A 21451-nucleotide genomic window follows, 5' to 3' on the forward strand; every position below is an offset into this window, starting at 1 on the left:
AATACAGTGCCAACATGTACAATCAGGAATATAAATACCAAAATGTATTATCCTATACACACAATAAGATGTTTCAGTGTAACACGTGACAATGTGACAAAGTTTTAATACTGTGCTAAAAACCTTTTACAGTGTGTTTGTCCCCTTTGTTTATGGCTTTGCCGCTGCTTGTTGACAGGGTGTAGCTTTACCTGACTGACAGCTCACTGCAGGAGCTCATTGGCTTTTGAGACGTGATGGAGGACGGAGGCTCCGCCCCCTTCCCCTTCCTCTTCTCAGCCATTTCTGCTGCTGAAAAAAAAAATACAGATGCTTGAAAAGCAAAGCAAAACTTTTGGAGAGGTTTGTAGAGGACTAAGTCCAGCATGATAGTTTATATTCACATTGTTTAATCACATTTCATGTTTATTAGGATTAGGTCAACAGTCCAGTGTGATGGGGAGTGTAGGAAAGAGGTGAAGAGGCGAGTGCAGGCGTGTTGGAGTGGGTGGAGAAAGGTGTCAGGAGTGTTGTGTGACAGAAGAGTGTCAGCAAGAATCCAAGGAAAGGTGTACAAGACAGTAGTGAGACCAGCTATGCTGTATGGGTTAGAGACTGTAGCAGTGAGGAAAAGACAAGAGGCAGAGATGGAGGTAGCAGAGATGAGGATGTTGAGGTTCTCTTTAGGAGTGACCAGGATGGACAGGATTAGGAATGAGCACATCAGAGGGACAGCTCAGGTCGGCTGTTTTGGGGACAAGGTCAGAGAGGCCAGATTGAGATGGTTTGGACATGTGCAGTGGAGGGATAGTGGTTATATTGGTAGAAGGATGTTGGAGATGGAGCTGCCAGGCAAGAGGTCAAGAGGAAGGCCAAAGAGGAGATATATGGATGTGCTAAAAGAGGACATGAAGTTAATTGGGGTGAGAGTAGAGGATGCCGAGGATAGAGTTAGGTGGAAACAGATGATTCGCTGTGGCGACCCCTAATGGGATCGGCCGAAAGAAGAAGAAGAAGAAGAAGATTTAAAGTCCAGTCATAGTTTATCTGGGTTGCATTAAATAAGATCTGATACCTAGTTTTGATGCATGTTGTGAGAAAACTAGAATGCAAAGGGAAGTGTTTTCTGTTGCTGCTTAATGGTAAAAGAAAAGACAGTTTAGGAAAAGCAAACGTGTGGTATTCATAAGACAAGAGATGTATGTGTGGAAATGTTGTGTTTTCGGCTCAAAATTTTTTTATGAGTTACAAAAAATCAATGTGAGAGTTTGGTAAATCTACATTATTTCTGAAAACAGAAAGAAATAGGCTTCTTTATTAAAGTGCTGGACACTGAGAAACGGTTTTAAAGAGGTACTGATTCAACTGTAGTTTGTGGTGTGTAATACCGGTAGGTGTTTCTATAATTTTGTCCATTTAAATCAGTGAGGCTAGACCGCATAATAGAAATAATGCAGTACAGTTCAACAACAGCACAAACTAAGCCTCCAAGATCATTGTAGCACTGTATCAGCAGTAAAGTCCTACAAGTTCCTGGGCTCCACTATTTCCCAGGACCTGAAGTGGACATCCAACATCAGCACCATCACCAAGAAGGCACAGCAGAGGATGTACTTCCTGTGCCAGTTCAGGAAGTTCAGCCTGCCCCAGGAGCTGCTGATACAGTTCTACAGAGGAATCACTGAGTCTGTTCTCTACACTTCCATCTCTGTCTGGTTTGGCTCAGCAACCAACAAGGACAGGAACAGACTCCAGCAGACAGTCAGACCTGCAGAAAAGATCATCGGTGTGAACCTGCCCTCCATGGAGGACCTGTACACCTGACAGGTCAAAAGGAGAGCACAGAAGATTTCTGCAGACCCCTCACACCCTGGACACAAACTGTTTGAACTCCCCCCCTCTGGACAGAGCTACAGATCACTGTGCGCCAAGACAACCAGGCACAAGGACAATTTCCTCCCCTGACTATTACACTGATGAACAGTTAACCAATGAATGTATAACAAAACAACAACCCTCAGTGTAATATCTTATAGGCATAATCACTGTACATACCATACTCTTGTTTTGTACATACACTGAACTGGAGTCAAATTCCTTGTACTTATACGGTATATTATACCTGGCAAAAAAGATTATGATTGATTAATTGAATGTGTTACCTTATTTATACTTCTTCTGTAGGTTGCAGGAATTACAAACTGTGGTCCCCCACTATCTAAACTAACCTTTCATACTTTTAGACCATTGTACTTTACTTCTGTGTGTTTGTGTGTGCTTACCCTCCATACTGCATCCCGGGCCCATGCAGGGCTGAAAATCTTGGGTGTGGGGACACGGCACGCTAAGGTCCAACTGGGCCTTCAGCATCCTCTGCCTCATCCTGCGGCCTTTTTCACATGTAGCGCTGCTACACGCTGACCAGGGAGACCAGCCTGAATAGATACATGTCTCTGGGGTGTCGTCTAAGAGAGAGAGATGGAGGCATGACAAGCATGAAGAAGAAGAAGGCAAATTCAATAAATTTTTCTGCAAATTCAGTGACTGACTTGGATCACATCATCATTAGCGGTTATATTTGCTTTTACAAAACTAATTTTTCTACAGTATGTCATTCTTCTAAAGCAGCTGAACTCATTTGTTAGATAGAGGACGGCTGAGGAATAGGGGACTGGGCTGATTATTTAACATGCATCCAAAGGTGATTACCAGAGGCAGTGGACCACAAAAGGCTACAGAGTGACATCTACAGTAAGTGAGTAAAGAAAGGAATGGAGTTCAAGAGAAAGAGAAGAGCGTGATTTGTGAATATCTTGTCCAACTGATTCCCTGCTGGTTTATTGCCGGTTACACGTCCTGACTTGCACACCCTGATCTTCGCCCAGCTCCTGACCTTTCTACCGGACTTCTCTACTGTTTACGCTGACACGCTCCGAATTTCCTCCATGTTTCCCGGTGTGTTTTCTATTTTTACCTGCTCTGAGTATTTCATTGTTTTTGAGTTCTCATCGCCACTGCATGTGCTGTACCCTGCTCCTTTGTCCTCCGCCGTAAGTAAGCTACTTACCTGCTATGCGGCAGAGCTGCATATTTATTTTGTTTTCATAATAAAGTGGGAAATCAAATAAAAAATAAAACCAAAAAGTCTTATTTTGTTTTTGTTTGATTTCTGAATTTGTTTTTACTGTGTGCATGCACAGACAGTGACCACTGTGCTCGCTCCAACAGAAGGTGTAAAACTATTCATATTTCTCATAGGAATTATTGTTTATGGCAGATATTAACTCTCAGTTCAGCGGTGATGACTGATGGCCTGTGTTATGTGTAATATTCACAGGAATTAGCTTATTATTAAGTAACCAGAGCTTCACTGTAACAAATATATAAGCGACATGATCACTTTTTTTGACTGGGAATTTTACCTTGTAGTATAGTGTAGGCCTGTGTGTGATGTCTCTATGTAGAGTTATGCATTTAATAGCTCACAAGAGGCTATTATGCCCAAAGGAACTTCAGAAAATAATCATCCACACAGGCACATAATTTTTGTAATTCCCTGCAGTGTGAATCTTCTGCCTGTGTGACCTATTCCACCTCTGATGAAGGTAAGGATGAGCAATACTGGAGCTCATTTTGTTGATGTGATAGACTTAAAAACAAAAAACAGATTAGCATTTCATTACGTCTACTAATGAAGAGGCTTTGACGATGGATAGCCACTAGATACCGTTGTATGACATAAACGTGTAGGCTAGTGTAGGACAGTTGAATCTCATTGTAAATTGTTCATATAACTAGGGGTCACAAGGTACAACCTAAACATTTTGAATTTTGTGAAATAATTTAAAAAACAGTGCAGCATTGTAGGCAACAGGATGGTGATTGAAGTAATGTAAGGTTAGATTTGTGATTTACACATATACCTCACTAACTGAAAAATACCTGTGATGAAAAAAACTACTTTTGCACTCTGAAAACTGTCTTCGGCACATATTTCCTCAAAACACAGACAGATTTTTCTGAATTTGTGCAGGAGACCATGACTAGCAACTGTGGTGTGACTGTGGACACGCTGGTTGACCTTGTGCAACCACATGAAAAGTCTGTGTTACATTTTGCCCTGCATTCTGACACAAAATAATTCAATTTCATGGGGTTTCTAGTTTGTCAATAATGATCAGTGAAACTGGTGAGACAACTGTCTACCAGTGAAGTTAATTAATATTTTTCACAATAAAAATTCACCAAAATAATACAAAAGCACTTTTTTTCCAAACTAAGTGTTGTATGGCTATTAATGTGTGAAGTTATTTTGATGACACTACAGTATATCAATGAAGTTAATGAATATTTTCCCCAATAAAAATTCCCCCAAATAATGAAAAAACATTTTTCCTAACTAAGGGTTATGGTATAACCAGTGCACAGCCATTGATGTGAGAAGTAATTTACACTGGGTCACTGGTAAAGTCATTGGATAGTTTTGTAGTATGCCTCTCTCTTTTCAGTATTGCACTTTGTAGAATTTAACTAATGAAAAAAACCAACACACTCTGTCTCATGTTTAAAGTCAGCATGTATTGAACACCATATTCCTTACCTAACTTAACTGAAATCACATTTTAAGCACTCATTTTTTTCTACCTTATCTACAGTGAAAAAGCATGTGACTTTGTTTTGAAGTGTATTTTAGCTTTGTAATATTAAAGAGGAAAAAAAGATGTTTTTGGGGAAATATCAGAAATGCTGTCTCTGTCTCACTCGGCTAGAGAGGCGTGGAACTGTGAATTCTGGTACTGGCAGTCGAGCAGTGGGTGACAAATTAAACAAACTTGTGCTGCAGCTTTTTGTGAAAAGATGAAAAAAAGAAAATGAAATAGAAAGAGATGTACATAGAAACAAAATGTACTTGTTCCTTCTCTTGTTGTGGTTATTTATTACAACACTCCAGTGGCGGCCACAAACAGATTTGATATGCAGCACTGCTAAAATGCCATTGTCCCAAGTGACAAGATCTGAAATGCATAACAGAATATAAAGTATGCTTCATAGATGCAGGTGAGTTGCTCCATAGTAGTGACGGCCCCACAGCACAGCGGAGACAAGGCTAAGCCAGATGTACAGTATATTCTGACCTCAAATCTGATGCTCAGCTTAAGCCAGTTGTCTCTGTAATGAGCTATATGTGTGTCCTTGAGCATCATAAGACAATGAATAGACACTGAGCAGAGAGTGTCTGCTCAGCCTGTGAGCTACATGGCTTGAAGTGTATGTTTATAAAACACAATGAACTGAATAAATGGTTAAGTTCAAAGAACATAAAGGAATGCAATATCATGTAATGAGAGGTTTTCAATAATATGTTGATGTTTCATCAAACCCTTTAGGTTAATCTATTGTATCTTGTTTGGAGTCTTTCCTCTGAAAGGATGCAATCAAGAAAGGGTGTGTGTGTGTGTGTGTGTGTGTGTGTGTGTGTGTGGCAGTGCATGTACTGTACCCTCCTCTTTCTCCTCTTGTCCAATATCAGCTACAATGTCGTCTATGGTGTCTGGGACCACATTGCACTGTTCTCCCTGCACATAAAAGGAAAAGGGCAGCCTTTAGGTAGGAAATTTTGTTTTCTACCTTACAAATACTGCTTCTACTTAGTCCTTAAAAAATTCTAACTCAAAATTTAAAGTTGCCAGTTCTTCCTCAAATTTTCAACCAGTTGTCACCATATCATGCAGGTATGGAACTTTGCTGGTGTGATAACAGGGAGACTCTCAGGCCAAGGGTCACATACCTGATAAAGGCAGCCAGGCTACTAATGTGGACTGTGGTTTTCAAACCAGAACAATGTGTACAGTGTGTGCAGCCCAGCTAGTAAGAACCCTACCATAAAGTCTGTCATGTGTTACCTGCCTTGCAGGTGTAAGTGGCTGAGTGTACAAAACAGTTCTGACTACAGTTACTGACCAGACGTACATGCACACACACTCTTACAATCTACATTGTACCTTCCTAGCAATACGTTCCACCAAAACCCTAGCCACAGGTGTAATGGCCCCTCCCTCTGGGTCATAAAAAGGGCTTTGGGGGTGGTCCAGACTAGTCAGTGGTCGGATCTTCTCTTGAGGGATGGTGGGCTTGTTTGGCGACTGAAAGAGAGTAAAATAAGGGGGAAAAGTGAGGAATATAAGTCAACAACGATGGAGCAAATGATAATGTTACAATGTGACAGGTGTCACTTGCAGTGATGAACACAAAGAAAATTACTGCCTGGCTCTGCTGGGGCATTTTTATTATCTTTCAGCTGCTTGTATCAGTTTTTACCCCCTGCAACTTCACTACATGCACATGAAAGGAAACTACCTTTGGCAAACAAACTTTTTAAACCAGGTTTACACTACCTGCCCAGAGCAACAGGACAGACAGACAAAGTTTATCAACTAGCTGGTGAAAATATCAGAGCATTTAGCTCCTACAAAGCCCCCAAAAATCTGTACTTGAGTTAGGTGAGACCAAAACACAGCTAAAGTGAATACTGGACTTTGATTAATTAAGTGGATACAACTTCAGATGAATGTTGCTCTATGTCTCCTTGATGTGTGGAAAAGCCACTGTTTACTAACATATTCACTGTATAGTTCTAGATAGTAAAGCAATAACATGTCGGTGCTGTGATTACACTTTATCACGCTGCCCCAAGGTGGCAAAAAAAAGGAAACTAGTGTAACTATACGAGCAGAATCTCTTAGCTCCACAATGGTCTTTCAGTTTTTTTTGTTTCTAAGATCTCAATGTGACTCTAAAATTGAATATGCTCTGATGGCTCTTTAACAGCCAGGGAAAATGAACGTGCGCAAATAAGAGGCTATTGTTGAAGATCAGGTCAGGATGTGAAGGGGAACTATTTCCACCCTGCCACATTTGCATTGTGCATCTGTGTAGTGAAATGGTTAGTCCTAGAGGGAAACATCTGTTCTTGTGTTTTGGGTATATGCCTGAGGGAAAGATTCTGAGTCTTCCACTGAGGAATACTTAGAGTGATTGAAGTTAAACATTTTGTGTATGGAAACTATCTGTGGGACAAGAATAGTAATCCAGTAACACATATACAGTCATGCATGTATGTCTGTAAAACAGGCTTTTATAAAAGGAACAACACAAAGTAGAATTAATAAAAAGTAATAACACTTCAGTAGCTGCATTCATTTTATACCCCATTGTGAACACAAATGGTGGGGTGGTGAGGTGCGAAGGCTCTCAAAGAGTCACCTATAGTTTCTCCCGTCAGCCATCTGGTTCAGGGCTTTTCTGTTTGATCATCATTTATATCCATTTAAACAACCCTTTAACAAGTGTGTGCATTGTTTCCAAGTGAGTGTGAGAGCTAGTGTGTCCCTTACAGTACTGTAAGAGCTTAAAAAAACCTCTAAGAATAAAGAAGAAAAAAACATGATAAAATGAATCATTTCATTTGTTCTTTCAGGTTAATTCAACTTTGTTGTTTCATGTTTCAGACCAAATTTTGATTAAATTGCAGCAGTGCAAAATAAGTCAAAAGGAAGACATAAGCATATTAGACGGGATATAAGTTACAGTACAGCCTCTTCTTCAGTGCTGTAACAATAATGTCGGCAGCGTTTTCTTTGTAGTTTGCAAGGTTGCTTCAAGTTCTATTCTTTGACCTTTTGGTTGAAACAGTCATGTGTGAGAACAGATTGTCAGACACAATTACAAAGTGCAATTTTGTCTGCAAAGAAAAAGAAACTATGAATGTTTTCTTCATATAGTACAAAAACAAGCATCTTCAATTGTCCCGAAGACAAGTAATTCCCTATTTCTGTCTGTAGGTGGCAGCAATTTAATGTCTGCTATACTTAAGAATGAATAAATTATCTGGTGGGAAACCTTGAAAAATGTACAGGGGAACACCTTTGAAAGTATGAGTGGAATCATATCATAAGCTTGGAAACAGTAGTTTAAAAGCTCCTCCAGGACCAATGTTAAGGCAGTACGGAGTTACACACTATGCTACATTCTGCATTACATTCAATGCGTGAAAAAAATCTCAGTCACGTTACCTCTCTCTGTTGAGAAAACAAAAAATGATCAGTACAATACTAACTACCTTAATTAGTGTCTCTATGATCACATCCATTTTATGCCTCTGCACTGGCAATAGCTGCAACTGGAGGCATTATGTATTCGGGTTGTCCAACCATATGCACATCGGCCCAATCTTGTGAGCGTGGAATGCCATGAACACCATGATGCAATTTCTTCACATTTGGCACAAGTGTTGAGTTGGATCCAAGGAGGAACTCACTAGATTTTGGTGGTCAAAGGTCAAGGTCAGTGACCTCACATCTGTCCTATTTCCATGGATTTGACTGGTTGGTGGAGACATACAATTGTGAAGCGGTACCTCTGGCTAATTTAAATAGAATTTTTAATACCTACACTTGATAAAAAGCAAATAACGTCAGTGGCAGTGTGGGTCAGAGAGCTAAGGAGACCAAATAAAAGCTTGTTTAATAAAAGGGTAAAGACAATTTCAGAACAGCCACTTCTACATTTAAAAAATAGGAGTAGCTGAATTGAAAGAGGTCTGGTTTTATGGAAGTGAGATTTTTGGAAGGTATTTACTACCTCCCCTGAGCAACACAAACTCCATACTAATCACAAGCTTGTAACCTACTGTATAATTAAAGCACTAATATCCAAACAGTGGGTGAATATGGATGAGCACCTTTCGTTGCAAGAATGTAGAAAACATGGAAGTACAGTATGCTGTAATGTCGTAATTTAATATAAATGCTGCTTATTGTCCACAGCCAGTGAGCTATAAACCATCTAACAATATGGAATTTACTTTAACTGTCACCTGTCACTAATAAAACAGCTCTATCTCTAACAGTTCCACTATATCACTGCACATTTAAATATGGCATGGAGAATACTTGTTGGTAATACAAGTGTCTCATACACAAATAGATAGATGGATAGATAGATAGATAGATTATTGATCCTGAGCGAAATTCAGGTATCCACTACCACACCCTCAGCAGCCTTTTCAGGGGTGAGACCTGGCTGCAGACAACATGGTGGATTGCAACCAAGATTTGCATAATATCACCTGCAGCTGGAAGTTTTCAACATGTTCCAGAAGTTGCACTAGGGTTAAGTTTAACATCTAACCCCAACCCATTTACATTATAAGAGGCAGGGACTCTACCATACCAGGCAGGACTACAGGTGGGAAGTCCCAAAGTCAAAATGGGATACACCTCCAAAGGTGGTTGAGAATGACCAAGCTACGATCCTGTGGGACTTTCAGATACTAACTGACAAACTGGTAATGGCCAACCAAACGGACTTGCACTATATTGCCAAAAGTATTCGCCCACCTGACTCCACATGCACATGAACTTGAGTAACAACCAATTCTTAATCCATAGGGTTTAATATGATGTTGGCCCACCCTTTGCAGCTATAACAGCTTCTGCTCTTCTGGGAAGGCTGTCTACAAGGCTTAGGAGTGTGTTAATGGGAATTGTTGACCATTCTTCCAGAAGCGCATTTATGAGGTCAGACAGTGATGTTGGACGAGAAGGCCTGGATCGCAGTCTCCACTCCAATTCATCCCAAAGGTGTTCTATCGGGTTGAGGTCAGGACTCTGTGCAGGCCAGTCAAGTTCTTCCACACCAAACTCACTCATCCATGTCTTTATGGACCTTGCTTTGTGCACTGGTGCACAGTCATGTTGGAACAGGCAGGGGCTATCCCCAAACTGTTCCCACAAAGTTGGGAGCATGAAATTGTCCAAAATGTCTTGATATGCTGAGGCATTAAGAGTTCCTTTCACTGGAACTAAGGGGCCAAGCCCAGCTCCTGAGAAATGGCCCCACATCATAATCCCCCCTCCACCAAACTTTACACTTAGCGCAATGCAGTCAGACAAGTACCGTTCTCCTGGCAACTGCCAAACCCAGACTGGTCCATGGGATTGCCAGACAGAGAAGCGTGATTCGTCATTCCAGAGAACATGTCTCCACTGCTCTAGAGTCCAGTGGTGGCGTACTTTACACCACTGCATCTGACACTTTGCATTGCACTTAGTGATGTAAGGCTTGGATGCAGCTGCTCGACCATGGAATCTCATTCCATGACGCTCTCTGCACACTGTTCTTGAGCTAGTCTGAGGCCACATGAAGTTTGGAGGTCTGTAGCTATGGACTCTGCAGAAAGTTGGTGAACTTTGTGCGCTATGCATCTCAGCATCTGCTGACCACGCTCTGTGATTTTATGTGGCCTACCACTTCATGGCTGAGATTCTGTCATTCCCAGTCACTTCCACTTTGTTATAATACCACTAACAGTTGACTGTGGAATATTTAGTAGTGAGTAAATGTCACGACTGGACTTATTGCACAGGTGGCATCCTGCGAGCGATTCATTCTTTCTCAAAAATATTTGTAGAAAGGGTCTGCATGACTAGGTGCTTGATTATATACACCTGTAACCATGGAAGTGATTAGAACACCTGAATTCAATGATTTGGATGGGTGAGTGAATACTTTTGGCAATATAGTGTAGTAGTGGAGGAGAAATAGAAGAAGCAGGCCATAGTGATAGATGTAGTAATCCCAAACAATAGCAACATCAGGGAGAAGGAACACGAGAAGCTCGAGGAATACCAAGGGCTGGAAGAAGAGCTAGAAAAGATGTGGAAGGTGAAGGCACAAGTGGTCCCTGTGGTAATAGGAACATTGGGGCCTGTGACCCCCAGACTGGGAGAGTGGCTTCAACAGATCCCAGGAACAACATCTGAAATCTCTGTCCAGAAGAGTGCAGTCCTAGGAACAGCTAAGATACTGCGCAGGACCCTCAAGCTCCCAGGCCCCTGGTAGAGGACCCGAGCTTGAAGGAAGGAATACAAGACCACCCCAAAGTGGGGCAAGTGTGGAATTTTATATATTGTATATATATATATATATACAGTGGCGAGAAAAAGTATGTGAACCTTCTGGAATTTCATGATTTTCTGCATTAATTTGTCATAAAATGTGATCTGATCTTCATCTAAGTCAAGAGTGCTGACGAATGTGCCTAATATAACAACACAAAAAAAGTCTGATCTTTCATGTCTTTATTGAGAACAACCATAAAAACCTCATAGTGCTAGTGGAACAAGTATGTGAACCCTTGAATTAATGACCTCAAAAAAGCTAATTGGAGTCCGGTGTTAGCATACCTGGAGTCTTGTTAAGAAAATTAGTTTGGAGGCGTGGACTAGAGCTACTTTGACTGATAAAAACCACTCAAACCTTTTGAGTTTGCTCCACACAAGAAGAATATGCTTATGTGAGGCACGTTATTTTTTGTTAGTACTCTTGACTTGGATGAAGTTCAGATCACATTTTATGACAATTTAATGCAGAAAACCATGAAATTTCAAAAGGTTCACATATGGCCAGACTTCAAAACAGCTCTTCATAGGCAAACAGTGGGTTTGTCCAGTTTTTATATAGACTCAATGGTTTAGACACATGTTTACTACTGCCTCCTACTGCAGGAAAATGGAGCTTGTCATGGTATTGTTGCTTGATTCACAAGCTAATCGTTAACAGCACATAAGATGACTAATGTTTAATGTTAGTATTAAGCTGGATCCTTGCTAATGCTTGGTACCATTAGTTACAAATATCTTTATTAAAGACTATAGATATGTCTGCTTAGAAATACCAGACCATGTCACTTCACTTTCACTTTATTTTTTTAAATTACTTATTTAATTGTGTAATGGCACAAATGGACCGGACCTGAGCTACACCTCTTTCATTTTCATAATATTTAAACCCTCTGAAACCACGTCTGCTTTGGCTTTTCATTACCCTCCCATCTTTTTCATTCTATTCTTGTTGGGGTCTGCCAGTACCCAAGAGCAGTGTGGACCTTCTTAGCTGTCCTCAAAACCATCAAGTTCATAAGCATTCTCTATCCTTATACTTTATACTTATACTTATTACGTACTTGGTGAAGGAAGGTCCCTGTTGGTGAAAAGATACTATTACACTCTCTTTCTGGGTGTGAAGGGGTTTCATTAACCATAAATGGCCACTGGCTTGCAATCTTTTTCAGTTGTCCATCTCAAGTACATATTGGCAGTACAAAGATGCTTGTGTTCAAATCATTCTGCTGTCTACACAGGCACGCCTCTTGTGCTTCACATTTACAGACATGCTGCTAACGTGCTGCTTTTGCTACACATTCTGTGGTAGAGCTGCTGAAAATTATGTGACCTATGGCCACGAACTCTAGACTTTTTGGTGTTTCTCATAGCTTATTATGCTATAATTTCTCCATGGTCCCCCTTCATGGCAACAGCTCTAGAAAAGTGTGACATAAGCGCAGTGCCTCTACTAGACAACAAACTGCCCATGTTTCTGCCACATATTTGATAAATTCAGATAATTACCTCATATGTGATACCACTATCAGTGCCTGCATCCCAGGGAATGAGGTCTGTCACCACCCTCTGCACCCAGCCACAATCCTTGGTGCAGAGATCCTCCCCTGAAAGCCCCACGTTCCAGTCCGGACTGGGCCCAAGCATGGTGAGGAAGGACATCAGGTGACGAGTCCGATCCACAGAAAACTCAGCCGATGGAGCTGCTCGCCTAGAAATGGTGGTGGAGAAGGCAATGAAAAATAAGCCAAAAATAGAAAAAGAAAGAACATATAGGGTAGGGGTGCCCAATATGTCAATCACAAAGGTAGTGTTGGTAAATCGCGTGCCATTCAAAAATAAATTAGATGTATCCGTAAAACACGTCCCAAATGTTAACATGCAAATGGTCAGTGTGACGATTCGCTATGGCGACCCCTAACGGGAAAAGCAGAAAGTGACAATTATTCAAATATAGCCTATCATCCAGCCTCCCTATGGCATTTGCTACTTGATTGACATGCAGGTCAGCCAGTCTGAGATCTTGTCTTTTCTGACACACAAGTCACCAAACATGCACAGTCAACTGAACAAGCTACTGCAAAACTCCAGTGAGCAAACTACCTTGTCAGCCTTCGAATTAATTTCTACTAAAGGGTATAAAATGAGTGGGAGAGCCAAATCAAGTAAGAAACCGAAAACGTACCGAAAACATTCCCCGTGGAATGGGAGGAGGACTTTGTTTTCATGACGTTATATTCGAAATGCGTTTGCTTGATCTACCAATCTACCATCACTATTCTGAAGGAAATGTGGAGTGGCACTTTCAGACTGTTCATAAAAACTACGACACTCATTCATACATATATTCTGTGTGTAGTATTTTTAGTATAGGTCGATCATTTTGACTTGGTCATTTGAAAAGTAGCTTGCAAGGCGAAAAAGTGTGGGCACCCCAGATATAGGGCCTACTATATTTGTTTTAAAGAGGCATCCCTAAGTATGTTTGTAACATAATCTCAGCAATCTACAAAATCAATTCTTAATGAATTACTTGAAAATTGGCCAGTTATAATGTTATGTCCTCTGACCTGAGTCACACTCTGCTAATTGTAGGATAACTGAAGCTCTGAAATATCCAATTAATGGCAGAATAGAAGATAGCTCATTATAGCATAATCTCTTTGCATTTTGAATATAATAATATGATAATTTGAAGTTTCTTTCCAATGAAATGTCTGTGGTATTAATTATTACATCCTGTCCAAGAAATACAGTGTAAACACAACCCTTTAAGGACAACTTGACAACTCAGCATTTAAAATTGAGCAAAATAAGCTAATACTTCATAGTCAAAGTGTTGGTTTATGAGTGGGTGTGTATGAAGGTTCTCATTAGTAAAAATAATAGTGGCACAACATATTGCACATGACAGACAATGCTAAGAGGAATAATTAACAGATGTTTGGTGAAAGATACAATACATTAGTGTGTGTGTGGGTGTGGGTGTGTGTGTGTGTGGGTGTGTGTGTGTGTGTTCATGGCCATGTGTGTGTGTTCTAATTGCTTTCTAATTTAAAAGACTGTACAGGATATCACAGCATGCAACAATTCAGACAAGTCAACCTGGCTTTTAAAAGGCATATAAAGGAAGACATAAAACAATTAAGAATAAGTTTATTTAATACAATATCAGTATCTGAATTGTCATGATAGTTTACAGTTTATTGTTTGGGTCAGAAGTAAAACTTTTTTTCATTTTCTGCTTCAGTTCCTTTTCTGTATAATACAAGATTATTAAGCATTTGATACTGTCTATGATGAAGATGTAGGCATAGTGATTCATGTCAAGGACAGGGATTTTTGTAACAAAGAAATAAAATATCTTTTCTCTTTCTGTTGATTTCTCCATATATCCTATATTATCTTAATGTAGTATTTGTAATATATTGCAATATGCAGATCACTGAACAAGAGCTTTTATATCTTTGTTTACTTCAAGCCTAGCAGATTGTGTTATGCTTTACATAAAGTAGAAAATAATTATGGTTTGGAGGAATGCTCGGGCAGCTTAACAGAAGAAATGGTATATTGGTTTGTGGGCTTTTAAAGTATCAACTTTTCATGAACAGAAAACAGCCTTGTTTTATGGGTGAGCACCAGGCCAAAATATTTTATAAAACTGAACCTATAGAGAAGCATGTGATCCCTCAGCCACATTAAAGAAAGAAAAGGACATCAGACTTACTGTACCAGTGGTTTTTCAGAAACTATTAAGGCTGTAGATGTTATTCAGAATAGTTATATCTGTTTCTATTGCTCCCTCCCCTCCATTCTGTTCTGTCTGTTTGCCTTATTTTGATCAGTCACACTCCAGTGTCATGTATTACATGTTAAAGCAGCAGCCACTGGGTGCCAGGTGTTTTCTTTTATTCTACACATTTGACAGGTGTGATGCTGTGTGTCATGAGCTGCATTCTCCTCAGATTGACACTGTTTTGTAGAGCCTCATCCTCACATTCACACTGCTGGGATGAGCTAAAGAAACAACGTGAATGAAAGAAACAATGGGTCATGTTGCTCAAATTGAAAACACCCAAACTATTGCTTTCATTCTTCCACACAGTGTTAGTTATGTACTCTACTGTTAGTGTGTCACTTTGCAACAGTGAGCATTTTAGATGACCAACTGTGCTGTTAGTGGAAGCTAGTTACCTAAGCTTGCTAATAGTTAGACTTTCCTTTCATGTAGCTCTTAGACTAAAACAAGGAGCTCTAGTTAGCATTAGCTGTCTTCTTGTCACAGGTCCAGATGTGGTGACCGACTGGTAAAGGTTACAACAAGGAGGCATGTAACCACATCACTTTGTGACATGGAGTAGTATACAGTATGTAGGTAAAAAAAAGTCACAATTCTGTCCCATTGCTTCTGGTCTCCTGCTTTTATTTTGACACTACTTCCTGTCCCCAGCTCACCCTGACTCCCAGGAACTTTAGCTCATCACCCACATTGGTTTCACCAGCCTCTCATTACATACACCTGTTTACAACAGCATATAGGCAGCTTCTCCACACTGTCCCTGGTAGGCTAGTGGTTAAGGCGCCGTGCTCTTGCCGCTGTGGCCCGCGTTCAAGTCAGGGTTGCATGAGGAAGGGCATCCAGTGTAAAACACATGCCAAATGTCAGCATGCGAGTAGTCAGTGTGACAATTTGCTGTGGCAACCCCTAAACAGGAAAAGCCGAGACTTTCTTTATAGGCAGCTTCCCCACACCAAGAAGCTGCCAGATTGTTCTAACTCCTGTTCAGACATTCCAGTGTTTTTTCTGTACCTGTTATTCCAGCTCTGACCACGGATTACCTTGTGACCACTGAGTACTGCCTAACCCCTCTGATTCTGCTTGTGTTTCTGTGTATCGACTATCGGACTCTCCTCTCTGACCTCTCGTTTGTGGATCCCTCGGCTGTGTAAGTTTGCTGGCTCTGACCCTGGACTGTATTAAGTACTGTAAGTATCCGGCCTTGTGTTATCATTTGTGTCTGACCAGTGCACTTATTAAAGAGACAGCGTTTTACTTATCCTCGTCTGGCTATATAATTGAGTTCACCCTCGACTTTATCGGTAGCTTGACACGGCGATCCTGACAAAAAAAATCTATGGAGGGAATACACAACGGCTAACAAACTAGTTAACTCTCTATGCAACCAGTGGAACTAACTGAAATTATCAATATCTGTGCCTGTCCACCCAGATATTTAACCAATCAGATTGCCAGTGCCACCATTTACATAACCCAGAGAACACTAATGTCAGCGGCACTGTCACAGCTGGAAAAAACAAACTTTTTATTTTCAGCTTTACTCTAACACTGTTGCTTCACAGCCTTTTCTCATTGTAATTTTCAGTCATATCTTTCACAGAAGTGCCTTCTCCTTTTTGATGAAACTGACACTGAGCACTACTTACAGGTTGAGCGGCTGCCACGCTGGCCACTGAGCCTTTGTTTTAATGACAGTCAGGACTTCATCTCCCTGTGGAATGAAAAAGACAGAAAGAGTGAGGGATAGATGGAAGAAGCAATTTGTCACTAAACTGATGAATATAAAGGGAGAAAAAGAAACAGTGTCACAGAAAAGGCCAACACTGACAAAGTGACATGACTGAGGGTGAGTATTCTCATCTAAGAACAACAAAATGTATTCAATTTTTAAAGGCTTAAGAGCCTGGACAAAACATGTCTCTTATCAGGACAAACTGGCCCTGTGCTGTTTTATAATAGCCATCTGTCTTTCTAGTGGGGAATCTCAGCCTGTACAGCACCCAGCATTCTCTATAGTCTCTCTGTAGCTTTACAACCACCTTGTGGACTGCACAACACATTGCCTATCATAATGCATCTGATGTAATCATTTAGCCAAAAAGCAGGAAGACACATGATAAATTTAGTGTGGCACAGTAGTTGATTAGGTCTAGATTGAAAAGTCCAAATGTACCCCCTCTCTGGTTTAATAAGAGCCTTTATTGCATTTTCTCCACTTCTCCATCATTTTGTCTCTTTCTCTTTTAAAGACACACACACTTGTACACTCAGGAACCTCAGTTTGGGATATGCCAAAAAGATTCTTTTTTTGGTTGACTGATGTTCCACAATCACTGTTAAAGCCTCCTTTCTTCCCTGGGCAGTGTAGAGAAAACAAGTGTGTGATAGTATGTGTGTCGGTGAGTGGTTGGGTGGGCATCTGCATGTGTAGGTGTGTGGATAAAAACAAGTTTACAAGTCAGTAGGGGTGTAATGAGATCTCGTGCCACAAGATTTTGTGATATTAAAATGTGACAACATTTATAGTCAAGCTGAAAAGGTGTCTTGCAATATGAGTAGATAACAGAACCAGAGCAGTAGCCAGTATGATGGAATGTGAGGGTGAAAGAAGGTCAAATGCAGCTTCAGTTAGAAGTTAGATGTTCATGCACAGTTTTAGGTCATATAGTAACTGGAGAGCTACTATATGAATAACAACATGCAGAGTATGTGGCAGGGAATCCAGGCAGTCACAAACTACAGGAACAAATCAACAAACACAGCCCCCCAGGACACCACCCTCCCGGACAGCCTCAACAACTTCTATGCGAGGTTTGACAGGATGAACACAGACACCCCCTCAAAATCCCCCTGTGAACCAGGGGACACTACTTTTCAGGTGACACACACACACAGGTCTCGAAGGCCCTGAAACAGGTAAACCTCCCATAAGGTGGCGGAACTAGATGGTGTCCCCCTCAGAGTGTTGAGAGCCTGTGGGGATCAACTAGCTAGTTGATCCCCACAGGCTCAACGTCTTCAACCTGTCTTTAACACAAGCAGTAGTTCCTTGCATTTCAAAAAATCCATCATCATACCATTCCCTAAGACATCAGACACATCCACCTTGAATCACTTCAGGCCAGTGGTGCTCACATCAGTCGCCATAAAGTGCTTAGAGAAACTGGTCCTCACACACATTAACCACATGATCCCGGGCCACACTGTAGACCCGCTCCAGTTTGCCTACCGCCCCAACAGATCGGTGAATGATGTGACAGCTCTGGCTTTATTCCATACTCTGAAACACCTGGACAACAGCAGTACGTATGCTAGGATGCTCTTCCTGGATTACAGTTCTGCATTCAACACCATTCGCCCAGGCAGGTTGACAGGGAAGACGACAGACCTCGATGTCCCAACTCCCCCCTGTAACCGGATCCACGGCACCCAGCCCAGACTCTACTCGGACACAAAGACTGCACCTACAGCCTCAGGATGGACAGTATCATCAGTCGTGAGTGAACAGGGTGTAGAGGATGGGACTGAGGACACATCCCTGTGGGGTGTCAGTGTTTGTAACAATTCTGGTGAAGTCCTGTTGCCAATCCTGACAGTCTGGGGCCTGCCAGTCAGAAAGTCCAGGAGCCAGTCACAGAGGGTGGGGTGCAGACCTAGTGTGGACAGGTTGTGGGTGAGTTTGTGGGGGACAGCTGTGTTGAAGGAGGAGCTGTAGTCAATGAAGAGTATCCTGATGTAGGAGTCTCCATTTTCCAGGTGAGAAAGGGAATAGTGGAGGGCAGCCGCGATGGCATCTGAGGTGGCCCTGTTGGGCCGGTAGGCATACTGCAGGGGGTCCAGGGTGCCCAGTATACTCCTCTGAATGTGGGCCAGCACACTTCATAATGACTGGGGTGACTGCCACTGGCCTGTAGTCGTTCAGGCAGGTGACCGGGCTCTTCTTGGGAAGGGGGACGATGGTTGTGGTCTTAAAGCAGGTGGGAACGATGCTCTGGCTGAGGGAGAGATGGTCATCACTCCAATTAATGAGGTCCAGTAAGAGAAATTCAGTATCACTCCAGCCACAAAAAATTGAGTAATGTTGGCATGCATGTCAGAAGGTATTTTAGGGAGTTTAGTTTAGTAATTAGCAATTTTTTTATGGTGAGAATACTATCTACTCCAATCACATTTAGATACAACTAAATACTCCACTGATCATGTTTGCTCAAATGCAAGGAAGGCAGTAATTACACATTTCCCAACCTTTTGGATAAACATGTTGATAGCAACTTTCTCCATCATTCACCTTTCAATGCTTTTGTTTCAGTTTAGGGCAAAAGAAAATCATTCTATTCCTCAGCCGGCACAGTGTAGTACAACAGTTTTCTTGGAGGCCAGCAGGAGATGCAGGTCCTCCTATAATGGTTATGTTTGTTTATAGTAATTATCTTAATGGAACAAAATGACTGCAATTCACCAATGGTTAAATGCAGGTTGCACTTTCATGAAAGTTTTACTAGCAAAAAGAACAAACAGAAATAAAGGGAGGTGGAGAGAGGAAAGGAAGCTGGGGAACAGCAGAAAAGAGGAAGACAAAATTGTAAAGCATGGGTGTACAAAGTGAGACAGGGATGAGAAGAGGAGAGGGTAGGGTAGCGACAGTGATATACCAGCTCCCCGTGGCCCTTTGGGGTCTACAGCCTAGAGCACAGCCTGCAGCGGAGCCACAGCTGGCAACTCCACCTGCTGACAAGTCAGGTGAGAAGAGCTCCATTGAGGGAGATTACGATTTATCTGCAGCAGTAGTGTTTATATTGTTCGATTATGATGATTAGTGTAATCAAAGACAGAGCATCAGTGAGAACCTGAGCTCTGACCCCCTCCTCTCCATGTCATCAGCAGGCCAGCAGTACTCCCATCCCTCCCACATCATGTAGCAGAATCTGCTCTGTCAAAGAAAAAAGAAAGCCTCTTCTTCCCCACAGCTGAGCTCTCAGCCTCCACGATGTTTGAACCCCAGCTAGAGATCCCATCTCAGGTCAGTAAGAAAGGAACTAGCTCCTCTTAACAAAACAAAACATAAAACCATTTTTCTTGAGCTTCCTTTAAAATTGTCATCCAGGTCAAAGGTGCTTGAGAGGTCAAATCAAGTATTTGTAGACACCAAAATAATAAAACATTTAATGAATACAGACTTTGATATATCAAGAACTGAGGTTAGAAACTAATGATGTTATTAATGATGTAATTAATTTTTGGCGAAAAGGAAAAGTCTTGTCTCAGTAGGGGAAAGCAGTGCAGATGGTGTCAGGATATTTTCTTAGGACATGAGGTGGAAATAATTGGAAGATGAGACATTGTTCATGGTCACCTGCTTGTGGTTGACCAGTTGGTTGACTTTGGGGGTGTCTTGCTACTGGAGCTGGGTGCTGTTGCTGGGAGTTGGTGCGTGCTGGGATGGATTGACTACTGGGCCTAGAGACTGGGGGCGGGGGCCTGTATGTTTGTGTCAGATGAAGGGATACTGAGGTAGTGGGGGTTTAGTTTTTGTTTACACTGACCTCTGCTGCAAGGGACTTTAGCCTGGGGGGCTGGTTGTTCATCCCTATTTTTGTTCTTGCTATTTTTTTATAATATTGTGTTTTTCTAATCCTGGACTTGTGGAAGTACAAACATGAACCTCCAAACCATGTTTACCATTAATCCGACTATATTTATCTGTTTGTCTGTTGTCTTTGTCTTTGTTATATTGCAGCCATATGCTAAAATCTGCTAAGTTCATTTTTTCCTCATTAATGTACACACAGCACCCCATATTGACAGAAAAACACAGAATTTTTTACCTTTTTGCATTTTTATTTAAAAGGAAAAACTGAAATATCACATGGTCATAAGTGTTCAGACCCTTTGCTCAGTATTTAGTAGAAGCACCCTTTTGAGCTAATACAGCCATGAGTCTTTTTGGGAATGATGCAACAAGTTTTTCACACCTGCATTTGGGGATCCTCTGCCATTCCTCCTTGCAGATCCCCTCCAGTTCTGTCAGGTTGGATGGTAAACGTTGGTGGACAGCCATTTTCAGGTCTCTCCAGAGATGCTCAATTGGGTTTAAGTCAGGGCTCTGGCTGGGCCATTCAAGAACAGTCACAGAGTTGTTGTAAAGCCACTCCTTCATTATTTTAGCTGTGTGCTTAGGGTCATTGTCTTGTTGGAAGGTGAACCTTCGGCCCAGTCTGAGGTCCTGAGCACTCTGGAGAAGGTTTTCGTCCAGGATATCCCTGTACTTGGCCGCATTCACCCTTCCCTCCATTGCAACCAGTCGTCCTGTCCCTGCAGCTGAAAAACACCCCCATAGCAGGATGCTGCCACCACCATGCTTCACTGTTGGGACTGTATTGGACAGGTGATGAGCAGTGCCTGGTTTTCTCCACACATACCGCTTAGAATTAAGGCCAAAAAGTTCTATCTTGGTCTCATCAGACCAGAGAATCGTATTTCTCACCATCTTGGAGTCCTTCAGGTGTTTTTTAGCAAACTCCATGCAGACTTTCATGTGTCTTGCACTGAGGAGAGGCTCCCGTCGGGCCACTCTGCCATAAAGCCCCGACTGGTGGAGGGCTGCAGTGATGGTTGACTTTCTACAACTTCCTCCCATCTCTCGGCTGCATCTCTGGAGCTCAGCCACAGTCATCTTTGGGTTCTTCTGTACCTCTCTCACCAAGGCTCCTCT

General features: G+C 41.7%; 1 protein-coding gene across 1 annotated transcript in view; it reads right to left on the reverse strand.

The window, feature by feature from the left end:
* The window catches only part of spon1b (spondin 1b), a 166239-nt gene that overhangs the window by 17819 nt on the left and 126969 nt on the right, over nt 1-21451 (reverse strand). The window contains exons 7-11 of the mRNA XM_020604298.1: nt 16386-16450; nt 12450-12651; nt 5982-6122; nt 5480-5555; nt 2262-2444 (exon numbers count right to left, since the gene is read on the reverse strand). Coding sequence (XP_020459954.1) covers nt 2262-2444; nt 5480-5555; nt 5982-6122; nt 12450-12651; nt 16386-16450 — 667 coding nt within the window. The remainder of the gene's footprint in view (nt 1-2261; nt 2445-5479; nt 5556-5981; nt 6123-12449; nt 12652-16385; nt 16451-21451) is intronic.

The sequence above is a fragment of the Monopterus albus genome, unplaced genomic scaffold (assembly GCF_001952655.1).
Source record: "Monopterus albus unplaced genomic scaffold, M_albus_1.0 scaffold65.1, whole genome shotgun sequence".
NCBI classification, from domain to species: domain Eukaryota; kingdom Metazoa; phylum Chordata; class Actinopteri; order Synbranchiformes; family Synbranchidae; genus Monopterus; species Monopterus albus.